Source organism: Schistocerca cancellata, chromosome 5 (assembly GCF_023864275.1).
Source record: "Schistocerca cancellata isolate TAMUIC-IGC-003103 chromosome 5, iqSchCanc2.1, whole genome shotgun sequence".
In the NCBI taxonomy this organism is placed as follows: domain Eukaryota; kingdom Metazoa; phylum Arthropoda; class Insecta; order Orthoptera; family Acrididae; genus Schistocerca; species Schistocerca cancellata.
This window is the reverse complement of record NC_064630.1, coordinates 155,933,182-155,961,038: the sequence shown is the minus strand read 5'-3', so window position 1 is coordinate 155,961,038 and position 27,857 is coordinate 155,933,182. Positions and strand designations below refer to the sequence as shown.

Here is a 27,857-nt window from a genome sequence, read left to right as displayed (position 1 = left end):
TGGAAGGCTTGGCCAGAAATGGAAGTGACAAAAGTGGGAGCACCAGAAAGCCAAAATATCAATTTTGGCACGGAACAGGTGAGGTAACAGCCATATATGTTACTGTTCTTCCCAGGCTGTGGTTTATGCAGCAGGAAGAGAATGGGAGAGTTATCCAAGAGTCATGGGGTCGAGGCCCTATGTCACAACATTTTTTTTCTTCTTTTCTTTACTTTTAGTGTTTATGTTACTTACACTGCATAAAAATCAAAATAATGTAAATATGGTGTATTTATTAGTATTTTCATAAAAGGAATGACAAGAAAGGGCAAAACAAAATTTGTGATTGCAATTAACTTTCCAAAAAGGAATTGTAATTCAAGTGTAAAGAACTTTGTTATGGGTAGTTTGCTCTCAAACTGTCCAATAAGAGAGAATCTTTTGTGAATGTAAACCACATTTGTTTTTCCTACAGAAACTTTAAAACAACCATGTAATTGTAACATGAAGATTACATACTATCACTGTTGAACAAAAGAATACAGTTCCTATTTAGTGCACTTCTGATTTAGACTGGTAACCATGTTCGCTCTGTTCGTGTATCAAACTCAGAAAATTAAAGTGCATGGATTTATTGTCTTAGGGAATCTCTTTGTTTAATCTTTGCACGGTACTGAATCGTTTCACACTTTCCTCTATTATCAGCAAACAGAGGATGTCGCAGGTCCAAAAAATGAAAAATCTATAACTTTTGTATATGTCTAACAATATGCAAGACTGACTGTTGTCAGTAGACATGTCTTCACATGTTATGTGGTTTCAGCTGTTAACTCGACTCTAAATTCTTGACAAGCAGAAGACTGTGAATCTAACATTTTTGTGATTACCCTGCTATCCAAGCCAACACAATAAAATACTGCCCTCATTCATGATAAAGATAGTTGACCACTGTCTTAGTTTTTCATCCAAGAGTTCTATTATTTTCATAAAGTGCTATGAGTAAAGTCTAGTTGTTTCTTTACAATGTCAGGGCTAATTATTTCAAAAGTAAAATAAGAACACTATTTTCAATTACCTTGTCATCAATAAAAAAGAAACACTTAATTGTACATTGTCTTCACATTTTTTCTGTCTATCAGCATTTTAAATTCTTTGTGATTGGGGCATCAGCTATCTTGACACAAGTATTTGTAAAAACAGAAGAAACTTTTGTTTTTTTTTCTTAAGATTCAGTAAAGTGTGAGTACCTTAATGTAGCAGTCAGCCATGACCATAAACAAATGAGAAATTATACAGTCTGAGGAGCAAGGAGCGGTATGGGGGAATAAGCTCTGCGTTCCCCCGAAAGGCTGGTTAGCCTATGCATGTGATCTGTACTTTTGTGAGAGATCATCTGTCCTTCCTGGTGTCATGAGAATCATACTCAAACTCAGTAATGGACCAAGATTAGTCTCGATAACAATTTTGAAACAAGAAAAGAAAATAACAAGCAACACACAACTCAAAGCAATATGGAGTATACGAAACATTCAGTATTGGCTGCCACACAATTGCTTGCTAATTTGGCAGTGTTGTAAGCAAGAAGTTTAGGTTAGTCCTCTACTGGTATCTCATCCTCCCAAAGTTCAAAACACACCTCACCTAAAACTGCAACATTAAAGTGTCCACATAATAACTACTTAGCACGTGCCAGAATGCAGCAGTGCAGAAGGACGCAGTGTAAAAAAGCAAGAACACAAAACAAATGGTATAATTCATGTTTTTTCTCTACAGACAAATTTGGTGACAAACCCTACCATAACACATTGTAAGATAATACAAGAGCTATTTGGAAAATAACCTCCATTTGGTTATAAATAAAATACTGGAACAATAAAATTTATTTGAAAAATATTCAAACCATTCCTTACTGTTACTTCTCTACTTACTCACCATTCAGATATTAGCATTTATTACATCTCTTAATAAATTGCCGAATTCCCTCTGCCTTAAATGCTGTTAGCTGAGATTGTAGCCAGCTGATGATAGCACCTTGATGTTCTTCATAGGTATCCAAGCATTGGGGCTCAAGCCAATTTTTCATGTGCATGGAGAGGTGGAAATCATTTGGAGCAAAGTATAAACTGCAGGGAAGATGTTCAACAACCTCTCATTTGAACTTATGCAACAATTTTGAAGTTTGCTGGGAACAGTTTGGTGGAGCATTTCCATCACAACACTGATTGTCAAGAGATCATGTTGCTCATTTTTAACGGCTCTCCTTAGTTTTATTAATGTCTCTTAGTGGACTACTGAAGTGATTGTCCTTCCACATTCCATAAAACCCATAAAAAGAATACTTTGGTGGCCCAAAAAATGGTAGTCATAACTTTTCTAGCTGAGAAGAGTTTGGAATGCCTCCTGACATGAAAACATTTATTCGCTTATTGAACAAACTTTCTTGTGTGACAAAATACCATCTGTTTTGAATTGCTTACAATATGGGATTAATAATATAGAAACAGTGGTTGAGCTCATAATGGATAGGTCATGTCTGCATGTGTTTCTCATGCAGTTTTTGTTTTGCCTTTGATGTCATCATACCAGTGTAGGGCCATGTGGGTGGTTGGTATGAATTAGCTTTGTGTAAACTTTTAAGTTGGTGTAACATGAAGATGCATTTAGCTAGGATATTGATTCAGGTGTCATTGTGAAGAGCTTGTGGATCACTTATAGAACCCATAGGGAGACAATAAAATATTTGCCAGTATATAAGTGAAAATAGATATTAAACTGAAAATTCAAAATAATGAAAGACATTGCCTCATAGGACTTTTAAATACAGTCAGAGCTATAGAAAATGCAAGTCAGCAGAAACCCTGCATAAAAATAAATCCAAAAAGCCTGAAAGTCCACTGTTGGATGAATGTGAGAGATACAGTAGTCAAAAATGAAATAAAAAAGATACAAAGTGATTACATAGATGGCCCGTCATGCATACAGCAGCCAGTAACAGTCCAAGCATGTGATTTATCTATTGTGTAACAATTACAGTACTCTGTGTAACCACTGTATTAAATAAACTGATAATTATGAGTAAATTACATATTAATATGAAACATTTGCTATGATTTCATCCTAACATTTTCAAGAAAAATCTATGATGTCAACCCAAACTGCACACACAGATTTTTTAATTTTTTGTTTGTTTGTTTGTCGGTTGAGTGTGTCAGTGTGCCCTCACGCCACTGAGACACTGTCAATGGTTTTGTCTTCACATTAGAATGGAAAATCTGTGTTATCTTGGGACATGATTCAGTGCAGTAGGCGTTTTCTCTCTCCATCTTGTGACAAAAAAGAAAGTCCAGAGAAGTAGTCATATATTGCACTTTTTAGTTCACAGAAAGGAGTTTTGAAAACTGATAAACACAGAACTTGTGATACCCTAATTACTTAGTCATGATCTCAAGCAAAACAGCTTTGAGATTTATTGCCATTTAAAACTATTACATAACAGATTTCATATATGGAGAGATTTTGGATTGTAATGTTCATTTTGGAGGACTACAGCTGGCAAACCAGAAACATTGTGGCTTTCACACTTTCACAGATCTAAGCATATCTACCAACTGCATGAGTCACTGTAGTGACAAATATGTTCGCCAGTCCCTACTTCCACACTACTTTTCTCATACTACATAAAAATAGAGGTACTTTCCAAATAGTCCAAATAATAAACTAAACAGAGTTAATTTCTTCATCATGAGAATAACTGACTTACATGACATGAGGTAATAATATTTTGTTGGTGAAATCTCTGGAATATTAGCTCACAAAAAATGTAATAGAAGACAATTTTAATAAATAAATAAAATCACATTCTCACCTACAAATACCCTAGGCTGCTCCGGTACCAGGACATTTTCATCTTCTCGTTCTTCAACTGGTTGAGGAGTGGTAGTAGTGGTGGTTGTAGTCATTGTCATAACAGGTATTGTCTGAGTTGTTGCAGGTCTTGGTCTGTAAGGTGGACGAACAGGTCGGTATGGATATGAAGGTCTAGTTTGGGAACTTGCTGTCTTATTCCTTTCGGGTGCCCTTCTAGGTGCAGATACAAGGTACTGGAAGTAATCTCTGTCAATAGGGTTATTACTGTAAACAGGACCAATAGCTTGTACAGTGACAGTCCATGACGTTGCTTTTCCTTGGCCATTGTAAGCCTGACATGTGTAAGGCCCTAGTTGTCTCAAGGCAACAGATCTGATAAACAAGGAGTAGTCACGCCGTTGCTCATACTGCTCTGAACTGAGAGGCAGCAAGCGTTCACCACGCCACCAGGTTACAGAAGGCCTGGGCCAGCCAACAGCATAACAGTGGAGAGAAGTAGGAGCTCCCAATGTCACCACTACGTATGTACTGTCTTCACCAATTATCTCAGCTGGCCGTGGATGAGGATCTACAATACAGTGTTAGTTGAAAAATCTCATGCTTAGCAACATTCCAGTTAGTCTTATAAATAGTGCACTTGTGTAAATGTGAGAAAGTTCTTATCTGACTTTAGTACCAAATGAGAAAAAGTCTTGCATCTTTTTTTAGGTAAAGGTATTTGTTGGAGAAGCAATTTAAGCAGCAAATTTTTTATACTTTGGTTATAAAATTATGAACAGCTAGTTAAGCTGTTGCCATTAAGCAAGAGTGGCATGAGAATTAAGATTTTCAAGATTTTTTCTTTATAAAGGCAAAGTAGTATTATAATGTCAGTGAATTAATTTTACATGTTCCTTTCGGATCATGTGGACTCTTAATCATAGCAAAATTGAGATCAATAGTTCCACCTCACATGTACACAATGGCACTTCCATTAATAAAATGTAAAAACATGCTTTAATATGAGAATAGTTATTATAGTACCAGAAAAATGTGAAGGAAGAAATATCAGTTAGAAGAAAAGAAACCGTAACTTCTCCATGCCCTGCAACAAATCAAATTTTGTTATTGATCATGTTATAATATCATCTTAAAGAGTACTATAAAGCCACAGTATAATGTTAGTTAACATTTTACTGTTTTCTGAAATAAGAGAGGCACTGAAATTGACACTTTAAGTATGGACAATTTTGTTATAAGTAGCAAATAATATTATAGCACTCCCCTTCAAGTTTTGTTATACAGAAAATCTTACATTTCCTAAGACCAATTTGAAATTAATTTTTTACAGTATAATGAATAATGTCATCAATTACAAAACAGTATCAAAATGTAGAAGACATGAGTACCTATGGCATAAGCTTTCCATAAGAAAAGTCATCTTTATCCGAGCGTATTACACTGCCATGACAACAACACAAAATGTACAACTGTAATAGAATGTTTTTGTCCTTGGATGGATTCCACCTTGAGCAAACACAATTTTCTCTTCATTTCACCCAAATAGGTTTCACTGAAGTTAAAGCATCAGTTTTTTTATTTCCTTTCTATCAAATAACAGGAAAAATCAAACAATGGAAAATCCAGGACAGAATGTAACAATATTATGAAAGGGATAGTTGTACTCACCCTAAAGCAGAAATGCTCAGTTGCAGATAATCACAACAAAAGGATTGTCAGAAAGTGAGCTTTTGGCCAACAAGGCCTTTGTTGGAAATAGAGAACACACACACACACACACACACACACACACACACACACACACACACACATTCTTCTTTTTTTAACAAAGAAAATTTGACTCAGAATGTTCAACTTTGAAGTTCTCTATGGTTACAGATAACAAACTGTGAAGGAAAACCAGCTACAAAGCAAAACACAGAAACCACAGCATATGTTAACAAACCAGATATAAAAATTTTTGTCTGTTTTCAGGTTACTGAAGGCTTTTCTTAAAAACTGATATTCTATAAGTACAGATAGTAATGAGCAATTTTCCTATTATTTAACAGAAATAAAATAAAAAGCCCATTGATGATACTGTAACTTCAGTGAAACTGAGTGAAAAGAAGAAAAAATTGTGTTTGTTGAAGGTGGAACCTATCCAAGAACAAATTTATTTGTAAACAAACACAACATGACACAAAAGTTAGTGAATGGGGTGAAGAACAGTGGAACGGTGTTGTATCTTAAGGGCGGGTAATGGCCGCCATTATTGGAAGAAAATGAATGAGCTGAAACAACGATTGTTGGCCGGAGCACATATCACAGACCTGAGAGGGAACCCGGCAGTGAGGTTCAGCGTCAAGATGAATAACTGAGTATTTTGTCAAAAGATAAGAGAACTGCCACAAGTATAAAAATGGCAGTTCATTATTTCAGATATTGAGAAATACAAATTAAAAAAGGATGTTTCCATGTTTACTATGAAAGATGAAATGCCAACACTTAGTGTATGCTAGCATTGTTACAGAGCTGGTACCACTGAAACTGTGATAGCTCTAAAGTATCTGAAGACAAACTGTTGAAAATGAAAGGATGAGGACAGCTATAATGCATACAGACACTGTTATAAGATGAAATAATATCAGGACAAACTTTTCTTGTTTTCTTCACACTCCTTGTTTCAGTCTTGATTAGTGTGGTGCGTAGTGTCTGTATAGTTAATCTTTAACTTCCATGTTTCAAAACAACAATGAGACAAAGCTAAATACTGGCACCTAATCTGCTTTAAAAGAAAAACTGAAATGCAGAGCCAGGAAAAATTTGGAAAATGACACATGATAGAGTTGGGGAGAGAAATAATTTAAATATAATGCAACCATCAAAGGTGTCAGTGCAAAGGTAAAATTCTCATATGGATTAAAATTTACTAGATGCAGTTAATTTGGAAATAAATTAAATACACATTTGTTTATCTATTTGATTATGTATTCTAGAGGGAAACATTCCACCTAGGAAAAATATATCTAAAAACAAAGATGATGAGACTTACCAAACAAAAGCGCTGGCAGGTCGATAGACACAAAAACAAACACAAACATACACACAAAGTTCTAGCTTTCGCAACCAACGGCTGCTTCATCAGGAAAGAGGGAAGGAGAGGGAAAGACGAAAGGATGTGGGTTTTAAGGGAGAGGGTAAGGAGTCATTCCAATTCTGGGAGCGGAAAGACTTACCTTAGGGGGAAAAAAGGACAGGTATACACTCGCGCACACACACACATATCCATCCACACATATACAGACACAAGCAGACATACTAAAAGGCAAAGAGTTTGGGCAGAGATGTCAGTTGAGGCGGAAGTGCAGAGGCAAAGATGTTGTTGAATGACAGGTGAGGTATGAGTGGCGGCAACTTGAAATTAGCGGAGATTGAGGCCTGGTGGATAATGGGAAGAGAGGATATATTGAAGGGCAAGTTCCCATCTCCGGAGTTCGGATAGGTTGGTGTTAGTGGGAAGTATCCAGATAACCCGGACGGTGTAACACTGTGCCAAGATGTGCTGGCCGTGCACCAGGGCATGTTTAGCCACAGGGTGATCCTCTTTACCAAAACATCTACATCTACATCTACATCCATAATCCGCAAACCACCTGACGGTGTGTGGCGGAGGGTACCTTGAGTACCTCTATCGGTTCTCCCTTCTATTCCAGTCTCGTATTGTTCGTGGAAAGAAGGATTGTCGGTATGCCTCTGTGTGGGCTCTAATCTCTCTGATTTTATCCTCATGGTCTCTTCGCGAGATATACGTAGGAGGGAGCAATATACTGCTTGACTCTTCGGTGAAGGTATGTTCTCGAAACTTTGACAAAAGCCCGTACCGAGCTGCTGAGCGTCTCTCCTGCAGAGTCTTCCACTGGAGTTTATCTATCATCTCCGTAACGCTTTCGCGATTACTGAATGATCCTGTAACGAAGTGCGCTGCTCTCCGTTGGATCTTCTCTATATCTTCTATCAACCCTATCTGGTACGGATCCCACACTGCTGAGCAGTATTCAAGCAGTGGGCGAACAAGCGTACTATAACCTACTTCCTTTGTTTTCGGATTGCATTTCCTTACGATTCTTCCAATGAATCTCAGTCTGGCATCTGCTTTACCGACGCTCAACATTATATGATCATTCCATTTTAAATCACTCCTAATGCGTACTCCCAGATAATTTATGGTATTAACTGCTTCCAGTTGCTCACCTGCTATTTTGTAGCTAAATGATAAAGGATCTATCTTTCTGTGTATTCGCAGCACATTACACTTGTCTACATTGAGATTCAATTGCCATTCCCTGCACCATGCGTCAATTCGTTGCAGATCCTCCTGCATTTCAGTACAATTTTCCATTGTTACAACCTCTCGATACACCACAGCATCATCTGCAAAAAGCCTCAGTGAACTTCCGATGTCATCCACCAGGTCATTTATGTATATTGTGAATAGCAACGGTCCTATGACACTCCCCTGCGGCACACCTGAAATCACTCTTACTTCGGAGGACTTCTCTCCATTGAGAATGACATGCTGTGTCCTGTTATCTAGGAACTCCTCAATCCAATCACACAATTGGTCTGATAGTCCATTCTGTCTGCCTGTGTCCATTCATGCGAATGGACAGTTTGTTGCTGGTCATTCCCACGCAGAATGCGTCACAGTGTAGGCAGGTCAGTTGGTAAATCACGTGAGTGCTTTCACACGTGGCTCTGACTTTGATCGTGTACATCTTCCGGGTTACAGGACTGGAGTAAGTGGTGGTGGGAGGGTGCATGGGACAGGTTTTACACTAGGGGCGGTTACAAGGGTAGGAGCCAGAGGGTAGGGAAGGTGGTTTGGGGATCTCATAGGGATGAACTAAGAGGTTACGAAGGTTAGGTGGAAGGCGGAAAGACACTCTTGGTGGAGTGGGGAGGATTTCATGAAGGATGGATCTCATTTCAGGGCAGGATTTGAGGAAGTCGTATCCCTGCTGGAGAGCCACATTCAGAGTCTGATCCAGTCCCGGAAAGTATCCTGTCACAAGTGGGGGACTTTTGTGGTTCTTCTGTGGGAGGTCCTGGGTTTGAGGGGGTGAGGAAGTGGCTCTGGTTATTTGCTTCTGTACCAGGTTGGGAGGGTAGTTGTGGGATGCGACAGCTGTTATCAGGTTGTTGGTGTAATGGTTCAGGGATTCTGGACTGGAGCAGATTCGTTTGCCACAAAGACCTAGGTTGTAGGGAAGGGATCGTTTGATGTGGAATGGGTGGCAGCTATCATAATGGAGGTACTGTTGCTTGTTGGTGGGTTTGATGTGGACGGACGTGTGAAGCTGGCCATTGGACAGATGGAGGTCAACATCAAGGAAAGTGGCATGGGATTTGGAGTAGGACCAGGTGAATCTGATGGAACCAAAGGAGTTGAGGTTGGAGAGGAAATTCTGGAGTTCTTCTTCACTGTGAGTCCAGACCATGAAGATGTCATCAATAAATCTGTACCACACTTTGGGTTGGCAGGCCTGGGTAACCAAGAAAGCTTCCTCTAAGCGACCCATGAATAGGTTGGCATACGAGGGGGCCATCCTGGTACCCATGGCTATTCCCTTTAATTGTTGGTATGTCTGACCTTCAAAAGTGGAGAAGTTGTGGGTCAGGATGAAGCTGGCTAAGGTAATGAGGAAAGAGGTTTTAGGTAGGGTGGCAGGTGGTCGGCATGAAAGGAAGTGCTCCATCGCAGTGAGGCCCTGGACTTGCGGAATATTTGTGTATAAGGAAGTGGCATCAATGGTTACAAGGATGGTTTCCGGGGGTAACAGATTGGGTAAGGATTCCAGGCGTTCGAGAAAGTGGTTGGTGTCTTTGATGAAGGATGGGAGACTGCATGTAAGGGGTTGAAGGTGTTGATCTACGTTCTGTGGGGGCTTGGCAACCAGCTACAATGGGGCGGCCGGGATGATTGGGTTTGTGAATTTTAGGAAGAAGGTAGAAGGTAGGCGTTCGGGGTGTTGGTGGGGTCAGGAGGTTGATGGAGTAAGGTGAAAGGTTTTGTAGGGGGCCTAAGGTTCTGAGGATTCCTTCAAGCTCATCCTGGACATCAGGAATGGGATTACCTTGGAAAACTTTGTATGTGGTGTTGTCTGAAAGCTGACGCAGTCCCTCAGCCACATACTCCCGACGATCAAGTACCACGGTCGTGGAACCCTCGTCCGCCGGAAGAATGATGATGGATCGGTCAGCCTTTAGATCACGGATAGCCTGGGCTTCAGCAGTGGTGATGTTGGGAGTAGGATTAAGGTTTTTTAAGAAGGATTGAGAGGCAAGGCTGGAAGTCAGAAAATCCTGGAAGGTTTGGAGAGGGTGATTTTGAGGAAGAGGAGGTGGGTCCCGCTGTGACGGAGGACGGAACTGTTCCAGGCAGGGTTCAATTTGGATAGTGTCTTGGGAAGTTGGATCATTAGGAGTAGGATTAGGATCATTTTTCTTCGTGGCAAAGTGATATTTCCAGCAGAGAGTACGAGTGTAGGACAGTAAATCTTTGACGAGGGCTGTTTGGTTGAATCTGGGAGTGGGGCTGAAGGTGAGGCCTTTGGATAGGACTGAGGTTTCGTATTGGGAGAGAGGTTTGGAGGAAAGGTTATCTACTGAATTAGGGTGTTGTGGTTCCAGATTGTGTTGATTGGAATTTTGAGGTTTTGGAGGGAGTGAAGCTAGAAGTGGGAGATTGAGTAGATGGGAGAGACTGGGTTTGTGTGCAATGAGAGGAGGTTGAGGTTTGCTGGAAAGGTTGTGAAGGGTGAGTGAGTTGCCTTTCTGGAGGTGGGAAACCAGGAGATTGGATAGTTTTTTGAGGTGGAGGGTGGCATGCTGTTCTAATTTGTGGTTGGCCTGTAGGAGGATGCTCTGAACAGCCGGTGTGGATGTGGAAGAGGAAAGATTGAGGACTTTTATTAAGGATCCTATGGATGCGATGGAGCACTTCCTTTCACACCGACCACCTGCCACCCCACCTAAAACCTCTTTCCTCATTACCTTAGCCAGCTTCATCCTGACCCACAACTTCTTCACTTTTGAAGGCCAGACATACCAACAATTAAAGAGAACAGCCATGGGTACCAGGATGCCCCCTCGTATGCCAACCTATTCATGGGTCGCTTAGAGGAAGCCTTCTTGGTTACCCAGGCCTGCCAACCCAAAGTTTGGTACAGATTTATTGATGACATCTTCATGGTCTGGACTCACAGTGAAGAAGAACTTCAGAATTTCCTCTCCAACCTCAACTCCTTTGGTTCCATCAGATCCACCTGGTCCTACTCCAAATCCCATGCCACTTTCCTTGATGTTGACCTCCATCTGTCCAATGGCCAGCTTCACACGTCCGTCCACATCAAACCCATCAACAAGCAACAGTACCTTCATTATGATAGCTGTCACCCATTCCACATCAAACGGTCCCTCCCCTACAGCCTAGGTCTTCGTGGCAAACGAATCTGCTCCAGTCCAGAATCCCTGAACCATTACACCAACAACCTGATAACAGCTGTCGCATCCCACAACTACCATCCCGACCTGGTACAGAAGCAAATAACCAGAGCCACTTCCTCACCCCCTCAAACCCAGGACCTCCCACAGAAGAACCACAAAAGTCCCCCACTTGTGACAGGATACTTTCCGGGACTGGATCAGACTCTGAATGTGGCTCTCCAGCAGGGATACGACTTCCTCAAATCCTGCCCTGAATTGAGATCCATCCTTCATGAAATCCTCCCCACTCCACCAAGAGTGTCTTTCCGCTGTCCACCTAACCATCGTAACCTCTTAGTTCATCCCTGTGAAATCCCCAAACCATCTTCCCTACCCTCTGGCTCCTACCCTTGTAACTGCCCCTGGTGTAAAACCGGTCCCATGCACCCTCCCACCACCACTTACTCCAGTCCTGTAACCCGGAAGGTGTACACGATTAAAGGCAGAGCCATGTGTGAAAGCACCCACGTGATTTACCAACTGACCTGCCTACACTGTGACGCATTCTATGTGGGAATGACCAGCAACAAACTGTCCATTCACATGAATGGACACAGGCAGACAGTGTTTGTTGGTAATGGGGATCACCCTGTGGCTAAACATGCCCTGGTGCACAGCCAGCACATCTTGGCAGTGTTACACCGTCCGGGTTATCTGGATACTTCCCACTAACACCAACCTATCCGAACTCCGGAGATGGGAACTTGCCCTTCAATATACCCTCTCTTCCTGTTATCCACCAGGCCTCAATCTCCGCTAATTTCAAGTTGCTGCCACTCATACCTCACCTGTCATTCAACAACATCTTTGCCTCTGCACTTCCGCCTTGACTGACATCTCTGCCCAAACTCTTTGCCTTTTAATATGTCTGCTTGTGTCTGTATATGTGTGGATGGATATGTGTGTGTGTGCGCGAGTGTATACCCGTCCTTTTTTCCCCCTAAGGTAAGTCTTTCCGCTCCCAGGATTGGAATGACTCCTTACCCTCTCCCTTAAAACCCACATCCTTTCGTCTTTCCCTCTCCTTCCCTCTTTCCTGACGAAGCAGCCGTTGGTTGCGAAAGCTAGAATTTTGTGTGTATGTTTGTGTTTGTTTGTGTATTTATCGACCTGCCAGCGCTTTTGTTTGGTAAGTCTCATCATCTTTGTTTTTTGATTTTGTATTCTGAAGCAAATGGAGTTGAAAGGGCAGGAGTGTTCAATGGAAACAGTGACTCTTTAATTTATTGTTAATTAGAGTTGCAATCATAAAAAAGCACAAAAAAGATGTAACAGTCATTCGTCTATCAGTGAAAAAACCTTTGGGGGGAGCAATAGTTATATGTAAAAACAGAGTGGAATAGCAAAGAGATGGAGGGCTGTGTTGTGTGAATTGATACTAAAGGATTTTAGCACACAAATACTGATACAGCAAAATCATATTCAAGTAAGCAAACCATATCTGTCAACTCCAGAAATTCAGACACAACTGACAGAAGAAAAAGATGAATCCCATTACCTGTAACCCAGTTGCTTCAATTACTTAAAACATGCAAAATATTGTTATGAAACATGCTCCACATAGAAGACCAGCAACCAGAATATTCTTGTACTAAAGAATATTTTTTAAATTCATCCACTATATACAGAAGAGGAACTTTCTTCTGTGTTATTCATAACTTACATTATAGTCTCAGACTTTAAATGTTAACAGTCTACCACAATATACAAACATGCATTAAGCAGTATCAATATTGTAAATAAAACAGCTAAAAGAAAGAGTGTTATGAGAAAAGTATCCGTAAATTTCAATACTCATCAGAAAACAGAAACATCAGATTATATTATGTTTTATAATGAGGATGCTATTGAGATAATTCTGGAAAAAAAACTTCTGATGACCTCACTCAGCACCTGCAGTGCACAGATTGTGGAATTAAAATTATGGAATGTGATCTCTCAGACCAAAAATGTCACAAAGTTTTCTTCTTCTTGGCAACATGTGAACTATAGTAGAAACATATGTTATAACACAGGATTGTAGAGAATGATCTTTAGTTTACATGTTCCATTTGATCTTTGTATATAAAATAAGTTTGACATGCATATGTCCAGTTCTTCTTAAAAAAGAAGGGAGGGAATTTGGAGTTTAAATCTTATTACACTGCTTCTTACTGTACCTGTCACTTTTAGATGAGTTTCCTTCTGAGCTGGTTGGCCTATGCCATTGTCAGCAGTGCAGATGTAGACACCTGCATCAGAACGATACAGACCTATAATCTGCAAAGATCCATCCAACAACAGTCTGTATCGCCCACTCGATCCATCAATCTGAAATAAGATCATATTCAGAAAATTATCAGGTGCAGTTTTTTAATGAATGTTTAATATTAGATATCTAATTAAAATATTATGCAGTTCAGCACATATTCTGGTGAACATAATTTCTGTGCTGATCGGACAGCTGCAGATGCAGTAGTGTATTACGTACAGTGTTTCTTTAAGAGACTGTGTCCCACTGTACTGTACCATCTTCAGAAAATACTTCTTGCAGCCAAACACATTAGTGACATGACTGGACACATGGAGGAGCTGTTTGTGAACAATTTCAAACAATTTTTTCCAACTGTATAAAGGACTTTGCTTTGTACAAAGGACAGCAATGCAGACTTTTTTAAAATAAGTTCTGCTGTGGTCACTATTGCAATACCAGATATTACAGTGTGGAAACAATAAACAAAATTAAGGAAAGGCAGCAGCTCAACTATGGCTGCCATATAAACACATCAAAAAAAGTTTTGCATCAACCCTGTTCCCAGATCTCCTGAAGATAGACGTTGACTGTGGATAATGTATCACAGACACAGTCCCTTTGACTATTCAGAGATGTCACTAAACTCGCCCAAAGGTATAAACAACCATGCATGAGCAGCGCTTATTTGATGGAGAGGATCTGACAGCCGATCAGCTGCAGTCATTCCACCAGGAAGGAGGTACATGGCTTTTGTTGTCTGTAGTTCAGCCATGCCTAGATGGTCAATACCATGGCTCGATCACGTCCGCATTGTTACTTTGTGCCAGGAAGGGCTCCCAACAAGGGAAGTGTCCAGGCGTCGCAGAGTGAACCAAAGCAATGTTGTTAGGACATGGAGGAGATACAGAGAGATAGGAACTGTCGACAACATGCCTTGCTCAGTCCGCCTAAGGGCTACTACTGCAGTAGATGACTGCTGCCTATGGATTATGGCTCAGAGGAACCCTGACAGCAACACCACCATGTTGAATAATGCTTTTTGTGCAGCTACAGGATGCCTTGTTAAGACTCAAACTGTGCGCAATAGGCTGCATTATGCACAACTTCACTGCCGACCTCCATGGTGAGGTCCATCTTTGCAACCACGACCCTATGCAGCAAGGTATGATGGACCCAACAACATGCCGAATGGACCACTCAGGATTGTCATCACATTCTCTTCTCCAATAAGTGTCACATATGCCTTCAACCAGACAATCATCAGAGACATGTTTGGAGGCAACCCGGTCAGGCTGAACACCTTAGACACACTGTCCAGCAAGTGCAGCAAACTGGAGGTTCCCTGTTGTTTTGGGGTGGCATTATGTAGGGCCGACATATGCCACTAGTGGTCATGGAAGGCACCATAAAGGCTGTACGATACATGACTGCCACCCTCTGACCAATAGTGCAACCATATCAGCAGCATATTGGTGAGGCATTCATCTTCATGGATGACAATTTGCGCCCCCATCATGCACATCTTGTGAATGACTTCCTTCAGGATAACAATATCGCTCAACTAGAGTGGCCAGCAAGTTCTCCAGACATGTACCCTATTTAACATGCCTGGGATAGATTGAGAAGGGCTGTTTATGGACAACATGACCCACGAACCACTCTGAGGGATCTATGCCAAATCGCCATTGAGGAGTGGGACAATCTGGACCAACAGTGCCTTGATGAACTTATGAATAGTATGCTATGTCAAATAAAATACAGGCATGCATCAATGAAAGAGGGCATGCTACTGGGTATTAGAGGTACTGGTGTGTACTACAGCAATCTGGGCCACCACCTCTAAAGGTCTCGCTGTATCGTGGTAGAACATGCAATTTGTGGTTTTCATGGGCAATAAAAAGGGCGGAAATGATGTTTATGTTGATCTCTATTGTTGCAATTTTCTGTACAGATTCCGGAACTCTCAGAACCAAGGTGATGCAAAACTTTTTTTGATGTGTGTAGAAACACCTATAACATTGAGACTTTATTCATTTTTGAACTATCATTTTTTCTGCAGTGCAAGTTCACTCTCTCATGTACATGGACATTCAAGTCTGGCTACTAATCCGAAGTCCACTGTGTATAATTTAAAACAAAGTTATTATCTTCAATGGAGGTAGAATTTATGAATATGTTCATCTGAATATGCTGTGCAGCTAAAATCAGATGAGCACATGTTGTATGATGTTCAGCTCTGCATCCAAGGGCATTTAACTTCTTGCACAGTGTCTTAATATCACAGAGTTGTTTTCCTTCAAAATAGAGAGAACTGGTGAAGTTCATATGGTCAGTGTTTTAGGGAACTACAAAGCTCAGCATTCCATCAGGGAGATTTCACCGGATTTACATTCCCCAAAAGCACTTTTGCTGATGTTATTGCATGCTACACATTAACACTCCATTTGATGATAACTTCAGCACTTTATTTGTCTGTGTTTCATAGCACTGTGAAAGTATAACAGTTCACAATTCACACTGCCTGAAAAAAATGTGAAGAATTGGAGGAGAAAATGAAATGGAACTTCAGAGATTGTGATATTATTTCAGTGAGAAGAAATAAAAGTCAAATTTACAAAGAACTTGGCAGTATGAGCCTCTTATCAGTAAAACACTGCACGACCGCTGTCATGGATGGATGAACTGATTTGATTGGGAAGGGTGTCATAAAACTTGATCCTCTTCTGCAGCAAGCTGGTCCACATTGACGTATTCAGTTTTGGATGTGTATACTGACACCAGGATGGAAATGACATCTGAGTTGGTCCCACACATGTTCCATTGGCGACAGGTCTGACGATCATGCTGGTCACGGGAGTAGCTCAACATCACGCAGACAATTCACAGGTGGAGTGGTATTGTCGTTTCAAAAAAATGGCACCATGATACTGTCACATGAGATGTAAAACACGAGAATGCAGGTTGTCCATCATATACCATTGTTCTGTCAGGTTTCCCTGAATCCCTGAATCACCAACAGTCATAGCCTGAAGTCATACTTGATGGCTCTCCACACCATGATTCCAGGAGTAACATCACTGTGCCTATCCAAAACACTGGAAGCATGGGACTTCCAACCAGGTAGCCACAGTCACCAACAATTGTCATCCACAGTTGTGCAAAATCACCATTCTTAGCAGAACACAATATGATGTCTTTCATCAGCATTCCACGTTTCTCGATCACAGTTCCACTCCAAATGCAATTGTTTGTGTTGTGACGTCAATGGCAGCCTTGATGTGGGGTGGTAATTCCCTATCCTGGATGTTGCTAGTCTCTGAGCAATGATGCAGGATGATACAGAATCTTGCATGGAGTCCATTACATGTTCTTGGATGGCAGGTGCAAATGTGAAGGGGTTACAATGTGTTTGGTGTATAATATGGTGAGCCTCCCTTATGGTGGTCAGACATGCTCAATTGTAACCCTGACAAATAGTATGCCTGCCCTCACATTCTCATGCAGTGCAACACCGAACTGTGTGTGTGTGTTTTTGTAAGTTGTGGCTTATTTGTCTCATGACATACATTTATAATCCACATGGTCTGGGTACAGGTGACATGTCAAAAATTTACATTACAGTTGAAATAATGTTTTGCGATAACAGAAATTATATATGAATGAAACTGCACAGGCTGAGAGGGTGCTTGTTATTATTTCAGTGATTACAAAATAAGAGTAAAATTGTAGACAGGTTTGGTTATCTCACTGGCCACAAGAGTACCTCAACATCATGCAAACAGTTCACAGACATTAACCATGTGTGGACATGCATTATCCTGTTAAAATAAGGCACATTAATGATATTGCATGAGAAGTAATAAGAGGACATGGGATATCCATGATGTATTTTGTGCCATCAGCGCTCCCTAAATCATTAACAGTCATGAAATAAAGTCATATCTACTGGCTACCTATACCATGACACCAGGAATAATACCATTGTGGCTCTCCAAAACACTAGAAGAATGACACCTCTCCTCAGGTCAGTGCCATATTCACCAATGAGGGTAATCAGAGGTAGTGCATAGCCACAATTCATTGCTAAACGCAACATGACACCATTTATCAGCAGTCCATGCTATCCGTCCACAGCACCACCCCAAACTCAGCCATTCATGTTGTGGTGTTCATGGCATTCTATGTATGGGGCAAAACACCCTATCCTGCCTGCAGGTATTCTCAAAAGAAGGAAGGAAGATAAGGTTTAACATCCCATTAACATTGAGTTAATAGAGACAAAGCACAAACCTGGATTGTGTCAAGGATGGGGAATGAAATTAGCTGTAGCTTTCAAAGGAACTATCCCAGCATTTGCTTGGAGTGATGCATTTGCTTGGAGTGATTTAGGGAAACCACAGAAAGCCTAAATATGAATGGCTGGATGCAAGTTTGAATCATCGTCCTTCCGAATGGGAGTCCAGTGTGCTAAACACTGTGCCACCTTGCTCAGTGTAGTTACTTTTCAATAAATGATGCAGGATGACACAAAATATTGCAGGGAGTCTATACTTGTCCTCAGATGCCAGGTACAGATATGAAGGGGTTACAGGGTGCCTGGTGCACAGTACGGTGATCATCCATTGTGGTGATTAGATATGGTTGACTGGAAACACGACAACTATGCCTGGAATCACATTCCCACACAGTCAAACATGAGACCGCTGTCACATCTGAGTGCCCCACAAATCTGGATACTACGCAATTTGACCAGCCAGCCTAATGGAGTCCAATAATTAGGTGCCTTCCAAATTCTGTCAGGTGCTTATAATCTCCACAAGAGTACACAGCATCTCTGTGTCCTTCACAGTGACCACTTAACATCCAATGCTGTTCAGCCTCATTATATACCCCACCAAGTCTGGTAAAAGCACTAAACATGAACAACACTGATGCACTCTGGTGACTGTTTTCTCACAGAGAACTGAAACTCTAATAATTTCCTTCATATCACTAGCTTGATTAATGACCAGCTTTTAAGTTCCATCTTAGTGTGCCTCACAAAATAGGAATGTATTCCTTTTCAGTTAGTGCTTGACCTTCTGTCATCTGAATGCCCCAAAAATTTGGATATTGTACAATTGACCAGCCAGTCAAATGGAACCCACACTGAGCCTCTTTCAGATTCTGCCAAAGAGAAACATTCAATTTTACAACTTACAAAAGCTTTTTTAAAATAAAAAACACCATAGTGCCCAATTTCCTTTACTTACTTATTTGGAACATATGAGACAAATTTGTGGCTGGATTTCTGCCAAATCACAATTTTACTCTTATTGACTAAAGTTCTTCTCCTAAGTACAAGTTGATCAGATGGTGATTTGTGTCACTCTTCAGCTATTAGCTGCAGGGCTTTATTGTTTCTAAGAGGAAAAGGAGACTAGCATTGTGACTTTAAGATGATCATAGCTTTATTGGCTGTGCCTATAACTAAATCTGTAGTGAATTTTGTGATATCTCCAGTAATAAAGATGTTGGCATCTTGCAGTTTTCTTTACCCTGCAATTAATAAAAATTAATTCAACATGGCAGTGAATGTAAAAGTATACTATGTTTCTCTGCAAAAACAAGTGTTAATATCAGTATTAAAAAGAAAGCCTGTCTAAAATGTAAAGATAAATTACAAAACTGAAGAAGCAAGTAACAAGTCAGCAGTTCATAATCAGCATGCAACAAATGGATATAATCAAATTTTAATAACGAAACTGTAAGCTAATGCTGCAGCAAAATATTTTGAAACCTGTGCAAGAAAATAAGAACTCTGCGGATAAATGAACTAACGTTGTGAACAAGTACAAGAAGTGATAAACTGTGTGAACACAGTCTATTTTGTGCGTGACAGTCCATTTGAATTATTTTCAGTTGAGGACGGTGATTGTGCAGTGAATAGTTATTGCAAAGCATGTGAAAAGGAAAAGTGCTGTGTAGTGTGTACACAAAATAAAAAAATTGAGAATGGCTGGGAACATTTTTCAGTTATCAATATCTACTGTAGTATTAGGGAAAAACAGTTGCAATAAACAATACAAACTAAACCTCTTAACAGTATAAAAATAAGCCAAAGAACTGTAAATTCCAGCAACAAGTGTACGTAATATTAATTTACATACTGACAGCCAAGGTGAAAACTTGTAACATTACTTCATGGTAGAAGTTCCATAAAATATTTGAGTGCAGTCAAACCAAGTGTCAAATTTTGTTCTATGACTGGAAGCAATGAAAAAATTTCATTATTACAGAGAAATTATATTTTTGTCTTTCTTGCAGGAACAAAAGATGTTGCAAGATACAAGACTAAATATCTGGCCATATCACTTAAGAGATGGCCTATCAATCAGGGAAACACAAATGTGATCATTCTACACTGCTTTGACTCATATGAAATCTGACTGGTCCATTGTTTAGAGAGAGAGAGAGAGAGAGAGAGAGAGAGAGAGAGAGAGAGAGGTGTGAAGTGCACTGTATACCTGCATAAGTGTAGTTAAGAAAACCTATATCATGAACATGCTCAGTAGCTGATGAATAAATATGAATAATAAATTGAGATCCAGAAAGTGAGTACATCACTTGCATCTGATAACATCTACTTTTCACAGCAGCTGTTTATGTTTTACTGAGAGCATGTACAATAAGTGTAGATAACTTGAAACAGTGGTGATTTAAATACATAAAAAAAATTCCTTATGCACTCAGAATACATACTGTAGAAGTGCCTTTCCTCCAGACAATACGTGGTGTTGGACGACCTTGAGCAATACATTTTAGTGTCGCATATGATCCCTCTTCAGCTTGAACGTCACTATCAGTGAGATCAATACTAGGTGGTTCATCTAAAAGTAAAACAAATTCAATATTCAAAAAATTAGTAACATGGTAATAATTTGATTCCAGTCATTTATAAGTATAATGGAGATGGTGGTTTAAATAATAATAATAATAGTAATCATAACTTACTAATTTGCAGAGTGTAGCAGATGTAGGCATTAGAAAAATGTGAAATGAATACTATTTTCAAATCAAGGTCCAAGAATTGAAAAGTATGTGTAGAAACAAGGCTATTCAGGCAGTATTAAACTTTGTATGCCGTCAGTATTTCATTGAGGACTTACCTTTTGTCCTAACCTGTTGCATCTACATTTAAGAAGGGTCCAAAATGAGTTTCCTAGATAATTCCACAACAGTTTCATTTCCTATATTTCTTTCCTTTACTTGATCATAAGCAGGAAGTCCTGGTGAAACATTACACTTGAATATTTCCGGCAGTTTGGATCTCTTCTAACCCAATATTAGAAGTACTTATTGTTCCTTTCAGCACCTTTCTTTTAGGTTTTCTATACTTTATGATTACAGGAGACCACTCGCCAAAAAGCAGAAGCACTGAGTTGCCTACAGGTACACACAAAAGAAATAAAATTTGCTAGATTTTGGAGTTATCCTTTAACTCTGAAAGCTACCAGGCTACATTCTACAAGACTTTTCCTACCCTTTCATGCCCCTTGACTCTTATAACTGCTATCTGGTTTCTGTACAAATTGTAAATAGCCTTTCGCTCCCTGAATTTTACCCCTACCACCTTTAGAATTTGAAAGAGTTTTCCAGTGAACAATGTCAAAAGCTTTCTCTAAGTCTACAAATGCTAGAAGCGTAGGTTTGCCTTTCCTTAATCTTTCTTCTAAGGTAACTCGTAAGGTCAGTATTGCCTCACGTGTTCCAAGATTTCTACAGAATCCAAACTGATCTTCCCTGAGGTCGGCTTCTACCAGTTTTTCCATTCTTCTGTAAAGAATTCACGTTAGTATTTTGCAGCTGTGACTTATTAAACTGATAGTTCGGTAATTTTCACACCTGTCAACACCTGCTTTCTTTGGGATTGGAATTATTATATTCTTCTTGAAGTCTGAGGGTATTTCGCCTGTCTCATACATCTTGCTCACCAGATGGTAGAGTTTTGTCTGGACTGGCTCTCCCAACACCGTCAGTAGTTCTAATGGAATGTTGTCTACTCCCGGGGCCTAGTTTCGACTCAGGTCTTTCAATGCTCTATCAAACTCTTCACGCAGTATTGTATCTCCCATTTTATCTTCATCTACATCCTCTTCCATTTCCATAATATTGTCCTGAAGTACACCGCCCTTGTATAGACCCTCTATATACTCCTTCCACCTTTCTGCTTTCCCTTCTTTGCTTAGAACTGGGTTTCCATCTGAGCTCTTGATATTCATACAAGTGGTTCTCTTTTCTCCAAAGGTCTATTTAATTTTCCTGTAGGCAGTATCTATCTTACCCCTAGTGAGATAAGCCTCTACATCCTTACATTTGTCCTCTAGCCATCCCTGCTTAGCCATTTTGCACTTCCTGTCGATCTCATTTTTGAGACGTTTGTATTCCTTTTTGCCTGCTTCATTTACTGCATTTTTATGTTTTCTCCTTTCATCAATTAAATTCAATATTTCTCCTGTTACCCAAGGATTTCTACTAGCCCTCGTCTTTTTAGCTACTCGATCGTCTGCTGCCTTCACTACTTCATTCCTCAAAGCTATCCATTCTTCTTCTACTGTATTTCTTCCGCCCATTGCTGTCAATTGTTCCCTTATGCTCTCCCTGAAACTCTGTACAACCTCTGGTTTATTCAGTTTATCCAGGTCCCATCTCCTTAAATTCCCACCTTTTTGCAGTTTCTTAAGTTTTAATCTATAGGTCATAACCAGTAGATTGAGGTCAGAGTCCAAATCTGCCCCTGGAAATGTCTTCCAATTTAAAACCTGGTCCCTAAATCTCTGTCTTACCATTATACAATCTATCTGATACCTGCTAGTATCTCCAGGATTCTTCCATGTATACAGCCTTTTTTCATGATTCTTGAATCATGATTAAGTTATGCTCTGTGCAAAATTCTACCAGACGGCTTCCTCTTTCATTTCTTACCCCCAATCCATATTCACCTACTATGTTTCCTTCTCTCCCTTTTCCTACTCCCAAATCTAGTCACCCATGACTATTAAATTTTCGTCTCCCTTCACTAAATGAATAATTTCTTTTATCTCATCGTACATTTCATCAATTTCTTCATCATCTGCAGAGCTAGTTGACATATAAACTTGTACTACTGTAGTAGGCATGGGCTTCGTGTCTATGTTGGCCACAATAATGCGTTCACTATGCTGTTTGTAGTAGCTTACCCGCACTCCTATTTTTTTTATTCATTATTAAACCTACTCCTGCATTACCCTTATTTGATTTTGTATTTGTAACCCTGTATTCATTTGACCAGAAGTCTTGTTCCTCCTGCCACCGAACTTCACTAATTCCCACTATATCTAACTTTAACCTATCCATTTCCCTTTTTAAATTTTCTAACCTACCTGTCCTATTAAGGGATCTGACATTCCACACTCCGATCCGTAGAACGCCAGTTTTCTTTCTCCTGATAATGACGTCCTCTTGAGTAGTCCCCACCCGGAGATCCAAATGGGGGACTATTTTACCTCCGGAATATTTTACCCAAGAGGACGGCATCATCATTTAACCATACAGTAAAGCTGCATGCCCTCGGGAAAAATTACGGCTGTAGTTTCCCCTTGCTTTCAGCCGTTTGCAGTACCAGCACAGCAAGGCCGTTTTGGTTAGTGTTACAAGGCCAGATCAGTCAATCATCCAGACTGTTGCCCCTGCAACTACTGAAAAAGCTGGTGCCCCTCTTCAGCAACCACGTGTTTGTCTGGCCTCTCAACAGACACCCCTCTGTTCTTCGGGGTAATTGGTACAAATTCTGGCGTAGAAAAAAATTTGACCATAAGTATCTGGCTTGCAAGGTGAGGAGAGGTGGGGAAATAGGTTTCTGATCACCAAGCTTTATGCCAATGTCCTGCATTATATTCCAAACCTCTCCACAGAGTCGGCTGAGAACTTGTGACAAAGTTAATGGCTTATCCATAGAGAGGTATGACTAGCTAGGTAGCCCCTTTGTGGCATTCAAGAGGAGCAGAGTATGTGCCAGCACCAAATTTCACAAGCAGATTGAAGCAGCTGATGAGCAGGTGCAGAAAGAGGTTCTGAAGTGGGAGAAGGACATAGTGTGAGAGGTCTTCAAGGATGGCATCAAGCTACTACTTTTGTTTTAACTTTGAGATATGTGTACCTATGCTATACATACTTAATTGACATGTTTTATTTCACTTGCAACACAAAATCTAATTCAGAAAAAAGTATGAGAGTAAAAGCTATGGTTCATACATTAGAATGTTTCCAAAAGATCTGTTAAAAGAAGTAAACATTAAATGGACTTACAACTCTTATTTTTTGAGCTACGGTATTTAGAAAAATTACAAATTTTTCAAAATTTCCACTTGTGTTCATATAGCGCTCCCCTTAAGAATTCATTGAGTTTCCTGGGTCTCAAATTTGATGAGATACTTCATTTCCTCATAAAAGATCTCAAAGGTACATTAACAAAAACACATGCCATTTTACAATGCCAGAACGGCAGCTAGGACAAAAAAAGAGCACTCCGTCTTCCGGCCACGAGTGGCCTACCGGGACCATCTGACCGCCGTGTCATCCTCCGTGGAGGATGCGGATAGGAGGGGTGTGGGGTCAGCACACCGATCTCCCGGTCGTTATGATGGTATTCTTGACCAAAGCCGCTACTATTCGGTCAAGTAGCTCCTCAATTGGCATCATGAGGTTGAGTGCACCCCGAAAAATGGCAACAGTGCATGGCGGCCTAGATGGTCACCCATCCAAGTGCCGGCCACGCCCGACAGCACTTAACTTTGGTGATCTCACGGTAACCACTGCGACAAGGGAGTTGCTGCAGTTAGGACAAGACTGCCGCAATTTTATAAAAGGCACATTTGTTCCTGTCCTAGTTATGGCTTCACCATGTATGGAACTGCACAGTCATTATATATGAAGATGCTAGATGTAATCCATTATAAAACAATTAGTTTGGCTACTAGGGCTATCAGAACAAGACCAATTCCCAGTCTCTGTGCTGAGGTGGGAGTGCCACCATTATCTGTTCAGCAGTGGCTTCACATGATACAACACAGCTAAAAGTATCACACCATACAGAAGCCACCTGCATCGTCATCAGTTGCTCATCTGCATATTAAGTACTTTTGCAAACACCCAAAAGCCACTGTACCACTTGGGATCAGAGCAAACCACCTTCTGCCAAATTACAGACAGCAGGCATATGGGTTCTTTCTCAGGGTTGTAGTAGGTCTCCTCCCTCATTATTGGAAGGACCCAGGAATTTTTAAATTTAATGGAATACAATAAGTCCCTTACTATAAATTAAACTTTTAATTTCAAATTTTATGAGATTTTAAATTAGAACAAATATTTTAAAGCTACATACACAGACATATCTACACAGGGGGATAACCTAGGCTGTGCAGTCATTTTCCTTGACTGTATCTTCAGGGATCCTTTCCTGAATGAGTAGAGTACATTTTACGCTGAATGCCACACAATCCTGTAGACACTGCACCAGAAGAGACAAAATTAAGGTAAAAAGTTCTTCACCTGCTCCAGTTCCTTAAGTGCCATACTGTTTATTCGGCACATGTACTCATCAAGTAAAACTGTCCAAAGAATTCAGGACACAATATATCAGCAAGGGACAGTAGTTGCATTTACTTAGTACCAGGCTATGTTGGAAATGAGATAAATTAAATAGCTGATTAAGTGGCAAAGGAGGCCTATCACGAGCTACTCATAGTTAACAGTCTGGGAGCCATCTGATTACAAGCTGTTACCATGACATTTAGGCATAATTGTGAGGGCCATATTTTAATTTTAATTTTTTACTGTTCATGGAATGTTCTTTGATCAGTTAAGATTTTAGTTGTGTGCATGTGTGTGTGTGCATGCACACACATGTGAACATGCATACACTGCAGTCATTCACCCCAATTTTTTTTACATTAATACACTTGCTAACTCCTTCTCATATTTATATTAGTGGTCAGCCAATCCTATATAACTGAGTAACAGTTTTAGACACTTATAAATTTATTGACTTGTCACTTTGAACAAAATCTGTTGTTTTGACATGGTGACTCGAAGATTTTACATGTTCTTGACTACCTTCTTCTAAAAGGAATTTACACTGGCTCTGACAGCCTCATTGTTGAGTGCCATGAATTCAAACCACAGTCACAACCACACATTCCCTGTGGGATACTTGTCTTCACCAAGTCACCGTTTTTAAACTATAGCAATTTCCACAGCAGCACAAAAAATTGACAACTAAATCTCACATTCAACAATTCAATACCTCTACTATCTGTGAGGTGTTACCCTTAATCCTTGATTTCTATATATTTATATAGTATGTATTACTAGGGGCTCCAGTTTTCAAGATAAGTAGAGCTTTTTGCCACAATTTTTTTTTTGTAGTTGGGCCAAGATCAGTTTTATCTACTTTTAATTGATTTTACAAGCTTCTCTAGACTTATCATTTGTAGAATTGCTATGCTGAGTGGAAAAAACAATAAGCACAAATTTGAGAATTTTATACCACCACTAGCTGATTTTCAGCTTTGTAAGCAACCGACACTGATGGATTTAGATTATGAAAAGACCCTCTACAAGTAGGAGAGTAGTTATGATACTTTGGTAGCAAAATAACTGATGATGGCAGAAGTACAGATGGTATAAAATGCATAATATCAAGGACAAGAAAAGATGTAACAGAGTAAGGATGGATTAGCCTACTTTTTCTTCTACCACTCCTGACACCAATACTAATTTTTTGTTTTCTTTTCTGATCTCTTTTCATTAGTAGTGAACATACCATAGTCACATCCATGCAGTATTTCTCTGAATTTCATTATTCAAGGCATAATTTACCATTTGCTGATGACAATAGTAAATAGTTCATATGGAAACATTTTATTTAAAGAAATATTCATAATTTACTATACCTGTAAATCATGCACTCATCAAAATTCCACCATGATAAAACTTGTTTGTTTCTAGATTGACATGATTGAAAGCCCTCATTCCCCTTTTTCAAGCAAATGTTTTATTTTTTTCTGAAAACTTTATATTTCAAAACTTATTTGTATTCAAAATTTTCATTTTCCAGAATGTTTCAGTTGTTTCCAAAACCCAGTGGTTTTTCTGTTTTCAAAAATGAGTACTTTTACTGAGGTAGCCTGTTAATTTATCAATCATTCCAATTAGAAAATTTCACTGTCTAGAAAATTATTGTTGAGCTTTGTTGAATCCCCATACACATTAAAAAGAGCATCCCATAAAATAGTGCCTATTATTTTGTCATTTCATAATTATAAGGCTTTAGTCAAACAAATTTATTTAATTGCCTGCTGTGCATTTGTATCTTTCATTTTTTTCACTTTTTATGTTGATATACAAAATGTAATAGCCCTGTATTTTCATGTTTCATAATTTCTGTAATATGTACATCTATAAATAGGTGTGACACACAAAGCCCCAGTCAGCTGATGGCCAGTAGTCAAAAAGTGAAGATCTATGGCAGTCAGTCAAACTTCTATGTCAGCTCTGTTTGAAAATTATGTCAAACCACTTGTAGGATGCTTAACTTATTGATCTGCATTGTGAAATCTATATGATAATAATAAGCTGATCATCTGTGCTGTTTAGTAACAATAATTATGAGCAAGGTGAAAAACAACTAATCTGTTGTTTTGCATTTTGGGCTTTATTAATTGTCTGAATGGCCTAGCATTTATTGGAAGATTAGATAGATAGAATTTAATGAGACTAAAGAGGCTCCAATATGGTTAGTAAGGTCAGCAAGAATTTCAGAAAAAGAGAAATATATGTTAACAGTGAATATAAATCTAAGTAGTAGGACATTAGTTCTGAAAGTATTTGTCTCAAATGTAGCATTATACGGATGTAAAAATATTGGTAATAAACAGTACACACAATCAAAGAACAGAAGATTTTGAAATGTGATGCTGCAGAAGAATACAGATGATTAATGGGTAGAATGGAAAACAAATGAGGAGATGCTGAACCAAACAGAGGAGAAAATAAATTTATGTACAACTTGAAAAAAAGATGAGGTGGTTGAAAGGCCAGATCATGAGGTGTTATGAAATAGTTAATATGGTAATGGAGGGAAGTGTGGGGGTAAAAATTGTAGAGGGAAACCAAGACTTGACTGGAGTAAGAAAGTTAAAATGGATGAAGGTTGCAGCAGTTATGCACATGA

At 39.6% G+C, this 27,857-nt stretch overlaps 1 protein-coding gene across 1 annotated transcript in view; it reads right to left on the bottom strand.

The window, feature by feature from the left end:
• The window catches only part of LOC126188956 (papilin), a 260,366-nt gene that overhangs the window by 34,953 nt on the left and 197,556 nt on the right, over positions 1 to 27,857 (bottom strand). Inside the window, exons 31-33 of the mRNA XM_049930714.1 lie at positions 20,348 to 20,475; positions 13,533 to 13,683; positions 3,845 to 4,414 (exon numbers count right to left, since the gene is read on the bottom strand). Coding sequence (XP_049786671.1) covers positions 3,845 to 4,414; positions 13,533 to 13,683; positions 20,348 to 20,475 — 849 coding nt within the window. The remainder of the gene's footprint in view (positions 1 to 3,844; positions 4,415 to 13,532; positions 13,684 to 20,347; positions 20,476 to 27,857) is intronic.